The sequence below is a fragment of the Mytilus edulis genome, chromosome 9 (genome assembly GCF_963676685.1).
Source record: "Mytilus edulis chromosome 9, xbMytEdul2.2, whole genome shotgun sequence".
Taxonomy (NCBI): Eukaryota; Metazoa; Mollusca; class Bivalvia; order Mytilida; family Mytilidae; genus Mytilus; species Mytilus edulis.
In genome coordinates, this window is record NC_092352.1 from 39267565 (window position 1) to 39286731 (window position 19167).

The 19167-nt window shown below is 30.2% G+C and overlaps 1 protein-coding gene across 10 annotated transcripts in view; it reads right to left on the reverse strand.

Moving 5' to 3' along the window:
• Nucleotides 1-19167, reverse strand: part of LOC139488370 (coiled-coil domain-containing protein 33-like) — a 33884-nt gene that overhangs the window by 10682 nt on the left and 4035 nt on the right. For 4 of the 10 annotated variants that reach the window (XM_071273915.1, XM_071273913.1, XM_071273916.1 and 1 more), the window contains exons 2-13: nucleotides 18318-18626; nucleotides 16436-16941; nucleotides 15116-15282; nucleotides 14481-14614; nucleotides 8652-8761; nucleotides 7705-7809; nucleotides 7334-7425; nucleotides 6905-7025; nucleotides 6406-6538; nucleotides 5834-5967; nucleotides 3748-3819; nucleotides 2619-2873 (exon numbers count right to left, since the gene is read on the reverse strand). In XM_071273915.1, coding sequence (XP_071130016.1) covers nucleotides 2619-2873; nucleotides 3748-3819; nucleotides 5834-5967; nucleotides 6406-6538; nucleotides 6905-7025; nucleotides 7334-7425; nucleotides 7705-7809; nucleotides 8652-8761; nucleotides 14481-14614; nucleotides 15116-15282; nucleotides 16436-16941; nucleotides 18318-18606 — 2118 coding nt within the window. In that variant the 5' untranslated portion in view covers nucleotides 18607-18626. Of the gene's footprint in view, nucleotides 1-1973; nucleotides 2031-2618; nucleotides 2874-3747; nucleotides 3820-5833; nucleotides 5968-6405; nucleotides 6539-6904; nucleotides 7026-7333; nucleotides 7426-7704; nucleotides 7810-8651; nucleotides 8762-14480; nucleotides 14615-15115; nucleotides 15283-15723; nucleotides 15757-16435; nucleotides 16942-18317; nucleotides 18627-19167 lie in introns of all 10 variants that reach the window. The other 6 variants (XM_071273907.1, XM_071273908.1, XM_071273909.1 and 3 more) reach the window with 3 other exon arrangements.

The window sequence follows — 19167 nt, forward strand, 5'->3', positions numbered from 1 at the left end:
GGTTATCTTAAACATTTTGTTTATATCTAGGATTATAGTCCTAATTTATCAATATTTAACAAATTATGGCACTACAGACCATACTGGGAATTTATGGACATGACACTCACTTGAATTAAAGTAATAGAAATACAGCAAATCATAAGTTTTTATAAACTTTTTGGAGATGTGACTCACTGCAACCAGTTCAATAAAATGCATGTTGTCTTTAATTATAAACTATTTGCAAAATTATTCTTGTCACATATTTTTCTAACGTGAGACTAATTTTCTGTTGATGGAGTTTGTTATATTTATTCTTAGTCTAAACCTCATTTCAGTGTACATGTTTTCTCTGACGCAGCTGGTTATTTACTTCTTAACATATTAAAAATGTTGTATTTTTCATATAATGGTGTTTATAGTTCCTTCATTTTATCATTGCTTTCAGGGACCAATCTAAGTAAAAAGTCAATTAAAGAGGAGAGCCAGTTCATATAAAATATACTTTTTTAAAGAATATATCTACCAAGCATGATACAAATACCTTTTATATATTGAAATACAGCCATAAACCTACCAAAAGAAGGGAAATGATATTGACAGAAAATAACAAGTGACAGAAAAAATAAAAAAATAAAAATAAAGAGAGAGATAGAATCAAGATAAAATTTGACAGTGATTTACCTTGACTTCATATTACAGCTAAACTAATAACCAAGTATTGGTGAGTTGATATAGAAATGAACAGAAGATATCAAGTGGTTATCACAAATCAAAAACAGAAAAACACCATGGCAACAAAAAGAGCAAAAAGACAACAGTCTACACAACAATATACAGGAATCTGAAGATTGAGCAACACCAAAAAAAACTAGGGATGAACTTAGGAGCTCCAGAATGGTGAGCAGTTTTTGTTTTACTGGTCATTTACTGGTCGTACTTAATGTTTTTCAAATGTTAAGTAATATTCTTTAATAAAGTGGGAAATGACAGAAAAGAAAACAAGAGCAGGGAATTTTGGTTTTGACAGGTGGATCATTTTTGTGTTCATCTGCGACACAGATATTGCATGCTGGTCAAATAAATGATGATGGTGTCGATAAAATGTTTGAAGGTATGACTTCCTTTTTTTTAAGAACATTTGGTTCATATGCCCCCCCCCCCCCCCTTTTCTGTCAAGTAGAAAAGCAAGCCTTTCAATATTTAATTATCTATCCCATATTTGTTACACAGAAATGGAAAGTTCACAATGAAAAAGAAACATTCTAGATGTAATTTAAGATATGAAGATATGTCAAATAAATATCTGTATGTTGAATCTGTACTTTCCAGAACCGTTGTATTATCTTAACCATGATTGTTGTGATGATTAAATGTATCAGCCTCTTATGGCGTTTGAATTCAAAGTAAAAGGATCATAATTTGAAATTTCTTCTTTTTATTTACATCTATATACTTCTACTTTAGTCCCCCAAACCTAAGTCAGGTATATCACAATGGTGTCGATAAAACGTTTGAAGGTATGACTTCCTTTATTTTTAAGAACATTTGGTTCATATGCCCACCCCCATCCCCCCCCCCCCCTGTATGTATCTGTGATATCTTTTATCTAGATTTAGATGGAATACATAGTCACCATTCATTGAATTATTTAGTGAAATTTTTCCTCTTTATTGCAAAATCTGAATGAATAATTTTATGCATCTGAAGCATTTTTCTTGATTTATTTATCTGGAATAAAATTGAAGGAAACCTCAATATAATAACTATGAAGTGATCACTATTAATCATTTATTAGAAAATACCAAAAAGAACAAAAGAAGGTTAAAAAGGTTAATTTTTAACACATACCGCTATTAACTCAAAGATATAAACATTAAACATTTCACCACAAAGCAAACAAAGAACAAAGACTCTATTTGGTAACATGTTTATAAAACCACTAAAAGTCAATGATTAGCATGCAAACTAGCATAATTTCCATAAAATACCTGATTTTCATCATATCTATCTACTGGTAAATCATATACTCTATACATCGTAGGTGGCTGTTCAAAAATCAAGGCCTAAATTAGTTTTGTAGTTCTTGTATATATCTATATATGTGATGATTTATGAAATATGTAAATTTGATTTATTTTCAAAGTCATTGTCTATTAATACTATTTCATGTTCACAACAATATACTAAATGATTTGGTTTAAGCAAATATGCAATTTTGTTAAGACTTGATGTTGGAACTCCCCCTTTTTTTGACAATCAATACTTTTGAATGGGGACATATGGTTGGAACCCTCTTTTTAAAAATGGCTGAATCAACCCCCTGTACACTATTTCAAAAAGATCTAGTGAGTGGATTGGTAAGAGTTTTTCTAGTTTCAAAATCTCTGTATTCATTTGTGCACACTTAAAAAAATGTTGTTTAAAACTAATATATTGTGAAATAATTCTTAGTGCTTGTGCATCATTGACTATCTAACTAACAAACAATTACAGTGCCAATTGTGGTATATTAATATAAAAATATAAAAATATAAAAATATCATAAAATTTTCATTGAAAATTGAAAATTGAAAATTTGACTATGAATACTATCAATTGTTATGTTATATATATTTCTAAATATTCAATCTTACCGACATTGGTCTTTTGACTTTTTTCTGTAGGTAGTAAGCAGGTCCCACTGGTTCTCTGACTGGTTCCATCAGTACCTGAGAATCAACAGTAATATCCTGTGAATAGTCCTGCATGGTCGTATTGGTTGGATCGTCTGTATGTGTAATTAACATGATATCTGGACTAGCTGTACGGTAGTATCCCTGAGGTTCTGGGAACAGGTTTAGTTCTGGTAGATTATCTACATTACTGGTTGACACCATACTATCTGGATTCTGAAAATAAACAAATCTAAATACTTTCAAATTACTGTTTATTATTTCTTAAACTTACTAGCAAATGGAAGTAAATGAATAACATTTTGAAAAAAGAAATAGGGGTTATTTTCTCATCTTTAATTAACTTTCCTTTCGCTACTGTTCTCCCTAACAAATGTCATTTAGGAAAATATATTTCCAGTTTGGAGTCAAAGTAAATTGTCTGAGTAGGGTTACAGGTTTTCCTCTGACTGTTACCTTGTCATTCAGAATGTTCATAGTCAAACCCAGGATGAGCATTTAGTAAAAAATTAGGTATATTGTTCTGAAGATGTTTTTGCAATATTTTTCTGACAGCAATCAATTGATCAGTCATTCATTAAGTGCCGAGACTCTTATTATAAATAATCAAGAGAAAATGTATGGTATGGTACGAGACTCTTATTATAAATAATCAAGAGAAAATGTATGGTATGGTATATAGATATAGGAAGATGTGGTGTGAGTGCCAACGAGAAAACTCTCCATCCAAATAACAATTTATACAAGTAAACCATTATAGTTTAATGTACAGCCTTCAACACAGAGCCTTGGCTCACACCGAACAACAAGCTATAAAGGGCCCCAAAATTACTAGTGTAAAACCATTCAAACGGGGAAACCAACGGTGGAATAATTCAAATTGATGTTAAGATGTCAATCTTTGGTTTGCTTCAGTAGATGGGTTGATGTTTTATTGTAACATATTTCTACCAATACATGGGGTCTGAAATACATGTTCAAAATACATTATTCTTTGTTCAGATACTTTTTATCATAAAATGTTTACATGATCAAAACTGTAAATGCATTAACTTTTATCAAAATGGTTCATTGGGATATAGATACTTACATTTGTAGTAATTAATTTGAGAATCATTCCTACGGTTGGCTGTTTTCCTTCTATTGTTACATATTCTGTTCCCTGTAATATAGCAGTAACATTTATCAGTGAATAAAATCTGGGTAAAGATACTGTTACAGGGTTGCTTTCAAATACTTTATCTAAAGCAACATAAAATAATTTGGTCTTCAACAAGTTACAAAATTTACCTGCTTTACTTTTTGAACATCCGTTCAATTTAGTCCTTGCTTTACCTACATGATTTTTATAGCATCATCTTCTTGCATTGCTGTATGAATCAACTCGGGGAAAAAATATAAGCCTTGTCTTGGAGAAATTTCCTCTAACAAATTTGGCATCAACTTCTTCAATATATTTTTGATTTTCATTGGTTAAACATTTAGATTCATCCATGACAAGGGAGAATTTTAATTTATCCTTAAAAATTTTGCAGTAAGAATGTTCAAATATTTACAAGTATTTATTAAATCAAGAATATCAAAATTAATTCTTATTATATAGTTTTGGCAGAACTGTTTGTCCTTAAAAAAAGGATTCTGCTAAGGATTTCAAGAAAAGTTTTTCTATTAAAAATATTTGAGATATTTTCTTTATAAAAATACTGGCCACCTTTCCTGATCTCAATATATATATGTGCTATAAATATAGAGTCAACTGTTTCATCTAGTGAGATACAATATTTCTCCAATTGAGACAGTTAAATTTAAATGCTGAGAGTTGAGAAAGTTCACAACATTTAGAATCTGTTTCCCTAATGATTCTTTTGACAATATACACACAAACTTAATCCTTCTTTAGCAATTATCTGCTAATACACATGTTCTTTCTATGTGAGTGACGTCTTCAGACATGGATGCCTATTTTGGTGGCATCACAATGGGAAATTCAGAGAAAAGGAAATTAAATTTACATCATAGATGAATTTTGGCCAAACAAACCACATATTGATTAAATAAAAATAATAATCAGGAGGTTGGGAAAAGAATAAATCAGCTTAGAATTAGAGCAAGATGTATACAGATATCAAGAAACACATACTCACAGAATTATATTTTTGTCAAGCACTTGCCGTCATATTACACGACATTTTTAATTTGAAATATTCTGAAATTTATAACAAATTTCTTCAGAGTCAGGGTGCATGTTTATGTCATAATGACATTCAAAGTAAAAATAAAATTTTTAAACCATGAAGTTGTTGGTAAAAGACGGTGCAGTTTTTCAAAGTTTAATTTTCAATGCAATATCTACATTTGTTAACCTTCTTTTTTAAAAGCACATTTAGAATATATTTAAACACATGCATATATGAATAAAAAATATGATAAGAAAGATTACATATTTTATGCATTTGTATAAAATGTATGCATCTTATTTTCATAAAAGCTAATGATGATATTATCATGCATCAATACAATAGAATATAATCATAAATATAATTTTAAGAGGAAGAGGAAAGTATTATACTAGTAAAATTAATGATAATAAAGGGAGATAAATCAAACTATCTACTATGTTGCTAGCATGACTATATGCAAAATTACTTACTTTTATAGATGACTTTTAAATCAAAGAAAAAATAAATCATATAACCTTTCAATCATAAAATAGTAATAAGCAATGCACAAGACCCATCTTTGAACTATATATAAAGTTTCGTAACTATTTAAAGCTTTACTAAAATATGAATTGATTTCTGTTGAATTCCTAAATTCTATCTAAAAAAAGGTCATCAGTAGTTTTTATGCTTCATTTATCTACTGTAAATTCAGAAATTTTTGTGTGCATTTATTATTGCAATTTTGGTAAATGGAAAAAAAATGTGAGTTTATTTAATGCAATTTCAGGAAAATATGCATACAGATATATGTAACAATTATAATGCCATTTCTTGTTATTGCGATACTCAACCAGTCGCCTTATTCATATTTAAAAAAATATATATAGTTTCTGAATTTACAGTATTGAAGCACACAAATTTAAAAATGCTTTATGTTTGGAACAATGTAACAATCATTTTAATGAAAGTGTCTCTGTAAGTAAATTCTGTAAGTATTTTTTTAATAGAGCATACCTGAATAGGTACTCCATCTATTCTTAATCCTTGTTTAGCTCTGTTGTTGGTAAGTTCTGTATACATATCTTTGTCTAGTGGTACAGCTGAAAACCCAACAGGACTGACCATCTTCCAAAACTGATCTGACATAGCTGTAATGTAAATAGATGTATTAATTATTTATTTTCTTCCAAATTAGTATTCCTGTCTTTATAATTGATTATTCAAGAAGTAATTAACTGAAAATATTCTGAAAAGGAAGAAAATTATATATACAATCAAAAAACCAAGATTGCATCACAAAATGTCACATTGTCATTTATAAGCTCTCTAACTAAAAATATATAGCCTAGGTCTTCCACTGAAGTAATTATGACCTTTTGGATTCCTATCATAATACATTTTAAATGTGCAACAACATAAAATATCATCTGAAATGAAACACTCTATTATACACTTAAAAACAAAAACACACCTCTATTTACAAGAAACGACAAAAATAGCCTGGACAAATGTTGAATTTTGATAACAGCTATGTATAACATTATATACCATGGCTCATAAAAGGCACTTGTATAATAATAACTCACCTGCACTTGCCTCATAATACTCTAGAACTAGTGCTGCACTTGGTGTAAACATCGTGGCTTTGTCTCTTTCTTCACAGAATAGGTAAGGATGATTCCACTCAGGCTGTACATCAGGTCTACCTGGCAAGCTTATCTAATATGTAAACTTGTCTTTACTTCATTGTTATCAACATATAATTATATATATTGTACAAATAATAGCATTTTTTGTAATTGTTTGCTTGCTGATTTGTTTTCTTTAAAAAAGAATAATAAGGTGGTTCAAATATATATATTATTGCTCAATTACAATCATTTTTTTTAGTTTGTAAGTCATTTCACAAGATCACAGAGGAGGTTACGATAAAAAAAAAATTGAAAACTTCTTACCACTTTACAAGAAGAATAAAAGTGTGATATAAAATCAGTGTATACCGATACTTTTAAAACAATCTGTAGAGATATCCTTAAACTATTTGAATTACTGTGTAAGATAAAACAATAATTTAAAATATTGTACCTGAGGATAGCCATGCATACTTCTAGGAGGAACACTAAATGATGATGGATGAGGATTAGGGAAGGTTACACTGTTCATAGTGACACCAGCTGATCTGGGGTTGGTCAGTAACTGATTATTCCTTAAATATAAAATACAAACAGATAATATTGCTAGCTATAGGATTACTGTAAATTCTGTATCTATCCTAATATGATGCACTGTAGTGTTGCATTTTTCCCCAATGTAGTATGAAATGGATTCTCAAATGACCATCAAAGTAAAACAACTCTTCTTATAAATCAAATTTCTGGTGAATCCTAATAATTTATTAAAGCATATTTTCTAAAATCTTTTTCTCTAAGGATAAAAATGCACAAAAAATAAAACATACATAATTTCTTAATTTGTTTTATTAGCAGGATAATCAAAACATATTTCAATACATACTTGTAATTATAATAATCAGGAATAACTCTAGCTACTGCAATCAATGGGCCTTTAGCTGTTTGTAATGGTTTCTGTACAGATCTGAGTGTAGCCTAAAAATCATAAATGGAGATAATCATCTTATATAAAAAGGTCTCTTTTCAATAAGGATTTCAAATTTCTTTAAATCTATTGTAAAAAATCATCTGGTGTAATCCTTTGAATGAATTACTTAAAGCATAAAATTGATCTACCTTGAAATATCTTGATGCAACTTTTTGAAAACTGTATCTCTTATTTTCAAATATAGCATACAATTGTATGAAATCAAAGGAACAAATCATTGCATATTTTCTTTTATTGAATAAAAGTCATCCCAACATAAAACTTACCTCTAAAGCTAAATAATCAGGTGAAGATGGGTCTTTGGGTAGATGCATTGTTTTCCTGGTGATAGTAACATATGTTTTCACTCCATTAGGAATTCCTTTAACAGGCTGAAACATTCATAATATTTTATGGTGAGCGATTCAAATCAAATTTTGGGAATTCCTTTAGTAGTCTTTAAACATTCACAGTATTAAATGTGTTATACATCATTATATACGGTAATGCAAAATAAATGTAGGGTTCAAATGATCAAATCATCTAAATTTTGAAAACTGATATTTTGAAGTAACCAAAAAATTCAGGTATATTTTCTTTTTGTATCAAGTAGCTTTAACTAAGAATGAATGCTTCTTTTTGTAACTTCATTGGGGTGTAAAAGTGTTGACCGAAGTACATTTTGTATGAAGCGCAGAAGCGCTTCATTCTAAAATTTGTGCATGGTCAACGCTTTTACAACCCTAGGACGTTACAAAAAGAAGCATTCAATACTTATAATTACATTTTTTATCTAGGATCATGAAAACACAATTTTTTTTTTTTTATTTAATTCACCTGTGTACTTTATTGTGGGACCTCGTGCTATCACGAATGATAAGTTTTATTGTGTAATGCAATTGCTTAAGGAATAACATTTGATGTGCAGTTAGCCAATCATAAAAACGTATTATAATGAAACATACATCTAATGTAATTATTCATTTTTAATAGTTATAATGGGATAATTCAAAAATAACATGATGCATTATACTATAAGTTCCTTGTTTTACAGACCTGGTGATGGTTAATCCTGAATCATATGCACCATCACCCGGTTTGGAAAATCAAAGACACTGATAATTAGATTAAGATACTATATAAAAAAGAGGATGTGGTATGATTGCCAATGAGACAACTCTACACATGAGACCAAGAATGACACAGAAATTAACAACTATAGGTTGCTGTATACCTTGATTAGCTCTAGATGATACTGATGGAATGGCTGAAGATATGATAGTGGTATTTCATATTTAACAAGCATCTCTTTAGAAGGATGATCAGCTGCTATTATTGTTAACACTGTAAAGGAAAAGTCAGAAACTCGTTTTATTTCATTCTTATTTACAGTAAATGAAAAGTAACAGAAAGATTCACTATAAAATGTTTTAAAAAGTACCGTAGTAACTTATCATACAATACCCAAAATACAGTATCTGAGAGTTACTAAGTTATAGTAAAAGTTCAATGATAAGTTAATATTGATATTAAAAGGCCTCCGAAAACAAAAAGGGGTGTTCAGATCCCCGAGCCCGAAGGGCGAGGGGATTTGAACAGCCCTTTTTGTGAGAAGGTCTTTAATGTCAATATTAACTTAATCATTGAACTTTTACTGACTTACAAACCGTAAAAAATATATGAAAAGTACATAAAAAGCACTTGCAGAAACCTAATTCCCCTGAACTGGACGAGTCTAAATATGTTAAACTTAAATGATAGTTAAACAGTACTCAGACTGATATATACAATTAACAGTTACCAAATTGAAATGAAAACGGACCAATTTAATGGCATTACATCATATAATTATTTATTTATGATAAAAAAAATAGCATCTAAAAACACCAAATGATAGTTTTACAAAATTAGGGGGTAAATTATTATTTTTTAGCCAACTTTTCAAAATAACGATTTCTTATTTAATAAATCAGCAATCAAAACCCCCGTACAGACCTCATTTATAACTGACCAATATATATTATGCCCAACAACTTAATGCTATATATACTTGATGTTTTTGATCTGTCAGTAATCATGAAATAGAATCGTAAAGATCAGACCTTAGAAAACAGTAAGTAAACTCTTCCAACAATTAGCTTTTTAAACAGCTTGTTTAAGAACTTTTTATCGGACAGTCCTAGATGCATAAGGTCCTTCACAATATTTATCCGGCAAATGTTCCTTTTGTTTCTGATTTGGTAATTTTCCTACATTAAGATACATGAGAATGCAAAATAATTAGTTTTGTCTATTCAGTCCAATTACTTAATAGATCTTGCTTTATTTGTGTTTTTTTTTAAATAAGAACTATGCATGCAAACTTCAATGAATAAAACCGTATTGAACTAGGTTTCAGTGTCCCGATTAAAACGTGTTGGGTGAGATATATTCGCAAGTTCAATATATTATATGAAAACAAACACTTTAATTTAGTCGTCCGTTATTCCCTTTTCGTCTCTAAATGAAGCAAAAACACCTGAAAAAAACTTTTATCTTTCTTAGTTTTATCCTTGCCTGACAAAAAAAATCATATGTCATAAATCGTATTTAAACATTAGATAAGAACAATAGTAAAAAAATATCTAAAACTTTTGAATAAGCAGTCATTTATGTGATAAACTGAAGAGACCCCCCCCCCCAAAAAAAAAAGAAAAAAAAAAAAACAAAACAAAACAACATAAAAATTTTAATGAAAATTGTAAATTATAGCATTTTACAAGATCTTGTCTTTGTGTGCCAAGTACGTCTAGTACTGTAACAGAGATATTAATCAAATTGATTGATTGTTGTTTGCTTTAAGTCCAGTAGCAAATATTTCATGCCTGTTAATGACTATAACACATAAATTTTAAATACAATAGGTAGGTCGTACAATAGGTGCAAGAGTTTTTAATTTGATTCATAAAATCTACCCTGAAGTCGATCATCCATGTTTACGTGTAGTTTACAATATCATTTCACGCATCCAATTTAGGTTAGATACTTTTAGCTCGCTTTAGTAACTGTGAGAATTCTGTGAAACTGTATTGTGTATTGTACTTTAGTTTTTGGTATGATATTCTGTACTACCGATCACTACCGCTCTCCTGATTTGTCTCGTGTGGGGGCGTTCGGGTCAAACAAAGACGTTAATTAAATTGGTATTCTATTTCAACGCTTAACACGTGGCATCATAAAGTAAGAGCACAGACGGGCCGGCTCAGCGTCGGAAATGTGTCCTGGTCGGGTGACTTTTCTTCCTGCAAACTAATATCTTGTGAACTTACACGATAAAAAAAAGACTCAGCTTTTCAGTCTAGTAAAAAACGGGGTTAATGCTCTTATTATGATTTCACGTAATCGTCCTGAATATTAATTTTATTTATTCGCCGCTGGTCGTCATCCATTATCATTATTTATTTTACCGTTTTATTATACAGTGAAGTGTTTTTCTTTTACAGGTATATATTAAAACTTCTTAAATTTTCACCAATCAAAATTAAAAAATGGTAGGTGAAATTTTTCAAACACTTGTGATTGTTGGGATTATTATCTTTGACGGTAAATAATAGTAAATCAAATGTGCCTTTTCGGATATATAATATTTGACGGAAAATATTGAATTAACTCCGTATAACTATTATTTAGTCATGTGTCAGTTTTGAGCTTATTATTCTGTATACGGAATGTTCTATAAAAAAAGACCGAATGTTGACTCTAAATATTTTTATTTATCTGTGTCTTTGGGTTGCTGTCGCATTAATGTATAACTTTATCTCCTTTTATTCAAAACCAAGATTTGCTTGGGTATAGAAATATTTACATCTCTAGACCTCTCCCGTTCAACAGTATACCCTTGCTAAATGGGTGGGTTTGTTTGGCTTATTGGTTATATAAATACGCAGCTTTGTCCGATCAAAATATAATAGGAATGTATATCAGATACCTGGTGCAGTGAGAATTCCACGCTATCTTTACCTTAAAAAAACATTAGAGGGAAAGACGATCTACACACGAGTTGAATGATTGAAATGTGTAAACAACAAGAAAAGTCAGCTTAATCTTTTTAAATAATTAAAAGTCGCATGGCTGATTTTAACAACATTTTTTTGAAACTTGCTAGAACAATAGTAGATGAAAAAAAATATAACAAAGCCGATCAGCAAGACAATATAAAAAAAAAATGAAACGCTCAAAATAAGTTGAATCATTTTTTATAAATTGTTGTCAACCTTTTACTATCATTTTTTCCCCTTTTATGACAACTATTATACCAGTCTGAGATATAAATAAACTTCAAACAGCAAATGTTGTCACCTAGACGAGGGAGCCGTCATTGTATGCTTCAATATATGAGTTATTGCCACTCAATGAAGATTGTTTTTCTGATGTAGTCCCTCCCCTGTTAGTTTTGCTGGAAATTATACAATGTAACCCCTGATGTGTACTACGACAACGTTTTTTTTTTTTTATATTAAAAAAAAAAGATTAAATGCAAAGAGAAAAATGATAGAAGAAATGCTAAGATTTACGCATAAAAATTCAAATGTAAATAAAAATGAAATATATAAAAATTGGAAAACTGTTTGAGACTATAATCAACTGAGGACAAATTATTATAAATCACTAAATAAAGCTGATTAATTTATTGTTCCTTTGTGTCCAGTGGCAAATATGTCATGCATATTCACGACTAGATTCAAAGTGGATCAATTTGAAGCAAATGTTTACAAATTTAGAGTGGCACTTTTTACAATAAGGCAGAGCGTTCGCTAGAGGTAAAACGTATGCCGTAATAGAATAGATTTGAACCATATTGATCGAACTCGTAGGTTAAGCCCTCCTTCCCTCTTTTTTTCTCAACGATAGACAAATGCCATATACAAAACGTCATGAATTTACAAACAATAACGGCCATTATAAGTAAATGAGATATGGACTTTTTTATAAATTAATTCCTATTGCAGCCAACATCTCCCGGTTCGGGACAGGTTATTTATTTCCACAAAATACAACCTGATTATTGATCGAAGATATTTAAGCCACCAAAAGCACTTTGAATCAAACAAATTCTTGAAATGGTAAATTAAGGTATTTTGCTGGCTGTTTTTCCTAATCCTATTTCGGACCCCCTGATTTTAAGAGGGCATATCTAATTAGTCATGCTCGATAAACTTTTATTGAATTGAACCTCAACTTAAAGACCTACATCGGGTAAATAAGTTCGAGGTACAATAAGTAGACAATAGAAATCCTTTGTGAAATAAGATCGTCCCAGGTATCTTAGAAAATAAATTTGCGTTGAATAACAATGAAAAATGCACGAGCAGGTTTGTAATGCAGATAATGCTATTTGAATGTGTTATTTTCTTTTAATATGTTTTAATGTCACCCAGTTTTAATCATTTTATCTTTCAATCTGATAATCAGAAACTTCTGCCGTTTTTTGTGTTAAGATTAAGCTACAAATAAAACAAGAGGCTCCCTTCAGTATGAATCACTCAAAAGACAATACTTACTCATCAGAGCTGCAGAGAGTGTTAATATCAGATGAAACAAAAATGGTATTAGAGTTTTCATCACTTAGTTAATTTTAATACCTTAAAAAAAACAACACTTGGGGATATGATAATATTTTTTTTATATCTATCCATCCAAAACACTTTGTAAATGAAACTCCACTAAATCATAGTATATTACTAAGAAAGATTGTTTGCCATCATGTATAGTTGACCATATTAATCTACATATCTACTATAGTTTTCAAATCAAAGACAAAAATGCAAGCAATTTTGAAACATTCTCATTAAAGGGCAATAACTTAAATAAGAAGACAACTAATGTTATGATAACTATCATTTTTACTTAGAAAGTCTCTATCTATCTATTATAGTTTTCAAAAAAGTAGGTAAAAATGGAAAAAATACCTTCAATAAGGTGTAGACTTAAGAAATAATTCATGGAAGCCATAGATTGTTGGAAATTTCACATGGCCTGGGCCGTGATATTCGAATTTTATCCTGGGCGTTTATATCTCTGAGTCTGCGCTAAGTATAAATATATCAAGAATTTTATCACAGTGTTGTTCACAAAGCAAAAGAAGCATGTCATATTAGAATAATGATTTCTATATGTTTGACTCATTTGTAGATCTTATCTTGCTAATCATTTTTGCAATTTATAGTTCTTCAAAATAATGGACAAAAATAAAAGACATTTTTTTGCAGTGAAAGCCAACAAGTGAGGTCATTGGATACACATTTTTAAACTAGATACCCCATTAATGATTGTAGCCAAATTTGATCTTTGTAAAAGTTAATGGATTATAGACAACGAAAAATACAAGGGATGAATACCTCAAAATAATGGCAAACTCTCATATTGATCTTCAGACCAGGTGAGCAAACAAACTTGGACAACAAGTTAAAAGCTTGTAATAAAAACACTGCAATCTAATCACTCGTACAAATACACAACAATGATAAGTAAATAAGAACACACATTTAGTCATTATATATTACCAAAATATCTATTGTATATTGTTTCTGAAAAAATATATATATTTTTTTTTAAATCAGACAACAAAATATTCTATATTAATGACTAATGCAGGAATATCAGTCACTTTAAAAACCAAGACAGTCCAAAAATGACAAGAACAAAAATCACCTTTAGGTATAACAATATATGAAAACAAGAATGTGTCCATAGTACATGGATGCCCCACTCTAACTATCATTTTCTATGTTCAGTGAACAATGAAATTGGGGTAAAAACTCTTATTTGGCATTAAAATTAGAAAGAACATATCATAGGGAACATGTGTACTAAGTTTCAAGTTGTTCGGACTTCAACTTCATCAAAAACTACCTTGACTAAAAACTTTAACCTGAAACAGGACAGACGAACGAACAGACGGATGATCGAATGGACGGACGCACAGACCAGAAAACATAATGCCCCTCTACTATTTTTTAGGTGGGGCATAAAAAGGGAATTACATACTTCAAGACTTATAATAGGATAGAAAAAAAAAACTTACCTTCGTCAGCAGCTGATTTTTCTTCAAAATTCACAGTGACTAGTTCTTCCCACGATGGAGCAGTTGTAGGTCTCAGTGATGTATGTGTTGAAGCACCAGTTTTCACATTCTTGTCATCATCTGTTTTACTTTTCCTGAAAGTTTCCATGATAACTTTTGACATCATAATGACCCTCAATGTGTGACACTGGACAAACAAAAACTTGATCTTTTTTAAAATAACTTTAACAAAAGTGATTATAAAGTTCAAATTACTATTGGAAATTTGGTAAAGTATACATATTGAATCCTGTAGTAGATTTTTCTGTTAAAATGTTGAATGGATCTTAAATCCATTTCCTATAGTTCATTCAAAAAACTTATAAACAAACAAAAATTTCCATCATAGAGTAGAATACTTTTTTTCATTACGTCAGATCAATAAGGTTGACTATAAGTAGAATTTGAGAAGTATATCATCTCTATGATTTTATTTCATGGTTAGTATGAGAAGAATTTGGTAGAACTACTTTATTTGAGGAGTATGATACTTTAAATGACGCTTAATTGAGGAAAAGGAGCATAAGGACAACTTTATATCATATGAGAATTAAGACATCTGTTATTACCATGCAGAATGATATCTCTATACTTACACTACACCAAATGGAACAGGAAGCTGGCCATCAGGAGTTGTTGGTAAATTACTAGCACCATGGAGTATGACATCAATTTGTTCTTTTCCTTTGAGAGATACATGTCTGTAACTTTTACTGATCTCAAAACTATGCCTGTCTTTGTCTTGTAATGGGTCTTCAGGAATCTAAAAATACATATTTCAAAGGATCTACACTAATTTGAATGAAGTAATTCTTATCACATATCACACGAATATTAAAAACAATTGAAATTCTAGTTAACAAAAAAGTTTAGTTACTTAAAAATACAAATATTTTAAGCAGTTGAACAGGTACAGCTTAATTGAAAATGTCTGTCAGTAGTTCATTAATTTTTCACTTTTATATTGCAATGTTTTACATTAATAATAAGTTTAGAGTTCATGCATTATTTATCATGAAAAACTTAAAAACTTATAAACTAGTAAATCAAAAAAAATCCTGCTCTTTTGGCAATTAACATGTTCATGTAAAACAACCTATCTGTCATGATAAAATTTGAAATAAAGTAAAACAAAAGCAAAAAGATTGAAACAAATATAAAAGTAAAAAAACTAAATTTAACAACATTAATAACCATTTCATACCAATACACTTATAAGATGAAATCTCACTATTTTCTGAAAAAATTATAGATTTAACAAGATCATGGTTCAATTACATTACTTGAGTAACATTGACCTTGTACTTATCATTCCTACAAGCATAGTGTTCAAAAGCACCTTTCAATGATCAATATAAAACATATACAAAACTGGGTTCAAATTTGCTTTTTCGTTACCGTTAATCAAATGAGGTATGTTTCAACTGAGATAGAGGATGAAGTATAATGATATTAGTTACAGATTTGTGTTGGTACATTGCAGTCTCAGATTGCAGTAGAAGTTCCTTCATTATATTACGATGCAGTTCCAAATGGAACAAATTTCATGGCATTGTTTATTACAAAGTTTCCAGGCGAACTTCTGTAAGGTGGAGCAAATATGTGTTCGTTAACAGTGTGATTTAAAACTTCTGATCATGGCTGAGCAAATATGGACATTAAAACTGATGATCATTCCTTAACAAACATGTGTATTACAACTCTGTTTATGGAATGCAATGTCCCTCACATTTTAAGAAAATATGGAATATTTGTTATTGTCAGTGAAGTCTGACTTATTTCCTAATTAGAAAGCACTAACCCAAGACCTTGGAGAATCCACAAACATTTATATCCACCAAATTACAAATTTTCCATGAAAAGTTGGCAATCATGAAAAAAAATGAATCTACAGTAAAATTAAAATGTTTTTTTACCTTTCTTCCTTCCAGCTGTGGTGGCAATGGTGGAGTAGCTGGAACATTAATAGATACATTGTCCCCACCCCAGGAATCTGTGGGTGTGATTGTTCTGTTTGTCGGTGGGGGTTCTAATCTATTGGTTCTGTTTTTATCATCTTTTTCACGTAATTCTGGACTTTTCTGTTTTGGAACAGTTTTTTTGACAGGTGATTTTGGAGGTGTCTTTGGTGGAGATTTAGGTTTTACTGTAAGAACTTCCCTCAAAGCATAAGTACATCTGATTCTCCCACAATGCATCTGAACACTGTCTGTACTAACTGTCCTCAAAAGTGACATAACGTCTGTATAATTATAGAAATCATCACCAGGTTCAACGTTTACTTTAATCCGTGGAGCATTTGGACGAGGGTATATTGCAAACTTTCCTTCTCCTACTTTACGACCTTTTGCACCAATCTTTGGTCTGGTAAAAGCTTCCACAAGTAGATGTACATCATGATTTTTATCATTCATACAAAAACCTAAAATATTAAAAAAAAAAAAAAAAGAATATTTGCATCCATTTTTATCACAAAAGGTTTTTAAAAATTATCTCCCCAAGGGTGACTAGTAATTACAAATCTGGCCACTCTTGGTCTTCTGGACAGGCAGTAATACCCTTGCCAAAGTGGGACATCCATTTGGCTGTGCAGGATGTACAAAGACACAGTCATATCTGGTCAGATATGTGACATTAAATTTGATGAAATTTAGAAAGAGAGTGCAAATCTCCCTGTACATCAAGAACAAACTCTTTGTGGTTCTATATGTGCCCTGTTGCAAGGTAAAATTTCTCCTCTTATTCAATAGACCCTCATTTTCTAGTCGAAGTCCAAATTTCCAGGACCTTCTTACTGTTTGATCTCTATTCAGGACCTTCCTATTATATTTATTGTTAATTCAATTTGATCTCGTCCTGATCATGTATGAAACAAATGTCACTGGACATTAAGCAACCAACAATATATCAATCCATATCTAGCATTTCATTTTTTGTAATAAACCTAAAAAATGCAGTGCAACTCTTCTCAACTAAATTAAGTTTAAAGGCTTGATGTCAAGCCCTTGATTATTATTTGAGATCAGATTTTCAACCTTAATGACTTTAACAGATTATTATTTTTTTGACACTTATCCTGCATTTCCTTTTATTCCTATTCTAGATATTGGTAGACCCACTTAGCAGAACCTACCTATTAGATAAATGATAATTTGTTTTTTTCCTTAATATCCTATAATATCTGCAACTATAGACATTAAGCAAACAACAATAAATTAATATCCAGAGTAACAAAATCCTGGATCCTCATGGTATTGGAATGATTAAGTAGCAGCTTCTGTGGATTCATTATAATTCATGGGATACTAATTTTCATAAATTTCATAGAAACTTGAACACAACCCTGACATCACACGTCCATGACTGAATTTAAGTACGAAATGTACCTACACCTTAGTTTTAGCTTGGATTTTTAGTAGTTACATTTTCATCTAAAATTCATGATGAGTATAAGATGCAGTTTGTTCAGCTTTTAAAATCTTTCTGTTTGAAACTCTCCTGGGTTTCTTACTTCTAAAAACCAGAAATTATATGTGACAAAGTAAAAATTCTTTAGGTTTGTAAGTATACTTTTGAAATACATGAAATCATGTATCCATGAAAATACAATTTTTCCTGAAATAATGAAAATTGGTATCAACGAATATAAATGAATCCACATTCTGAAACTTCTAGTTCTAATAGTTAATTTCATTCTTAGGAAGTAAATTAACTGTTAATCATGATTTTTCTGTTATACATAATTAAGACATATGCTGCTTATAAGCAACCAAAGTGTAGTTCTCAAAATAAATGTACCTTTTGGAAGTCTAAAAACAAACTGTTTTTCTTTAAACTTGACCATAGCTGTTGATTCTTTCTGTGCAACAGTGTCTGTCTCTCCTTCATATCTGTTTTCAAAGTAAGGAACTCCACTTTCTTTTATTTTAATCTTACTGTAGTCCTTTGTATGTAAACTTTGTACAGACAATCTCAGGAAATATTTGCCTTCCAAATTAAATTGTGCATCTTTAATATTAACTTCAAATTCCAGGGCCTTGTCATTGACCCTTGGTAATGTTGATGCATCCATCACTGATAGAGACATTTATATTTTTTTGGAGAATTCTGGAATAAAAGGAAATAGGATTAAAACCATAACCCAAGCAAATTGAAGCTCCAACAGTCCTGTTTGAATAAGAGCTTTTCAGACTATTATAAATAATATGCAGAACAAATGTATGGTTACACTTACAGAATACTAGTAGTAAAATTCTTAATAAAAACATCCTATAGAATCAAGTTGTATAAGGGAGATAATTTGGGCAAAAATAGAAAAAGATTGTCTCCCTTGAGCAATACAATTGATTATGTGTCTGTAGATCCTTATTTTCATCAAAATTTATCATTGTGCCAACCAATGTTACCTTGATCAATAGCAATTTAGAAGGGAAAATCATGCTGTACTATGCTGAATGCAAAAAATTTCTGTTTTTAAACAAGAAAATGAAATGGAAAGAGCTTTTTTTCAGTTCCCAGGGAAGATTAAAGAGTTGACAAAAAGTATATGAACATTATATTATCATTCATACAAAAACATATATAATACATTTTACAGAAAAATGAATTATATTCATATGTTATGGACAGTTCACATAAAAGAGGATAT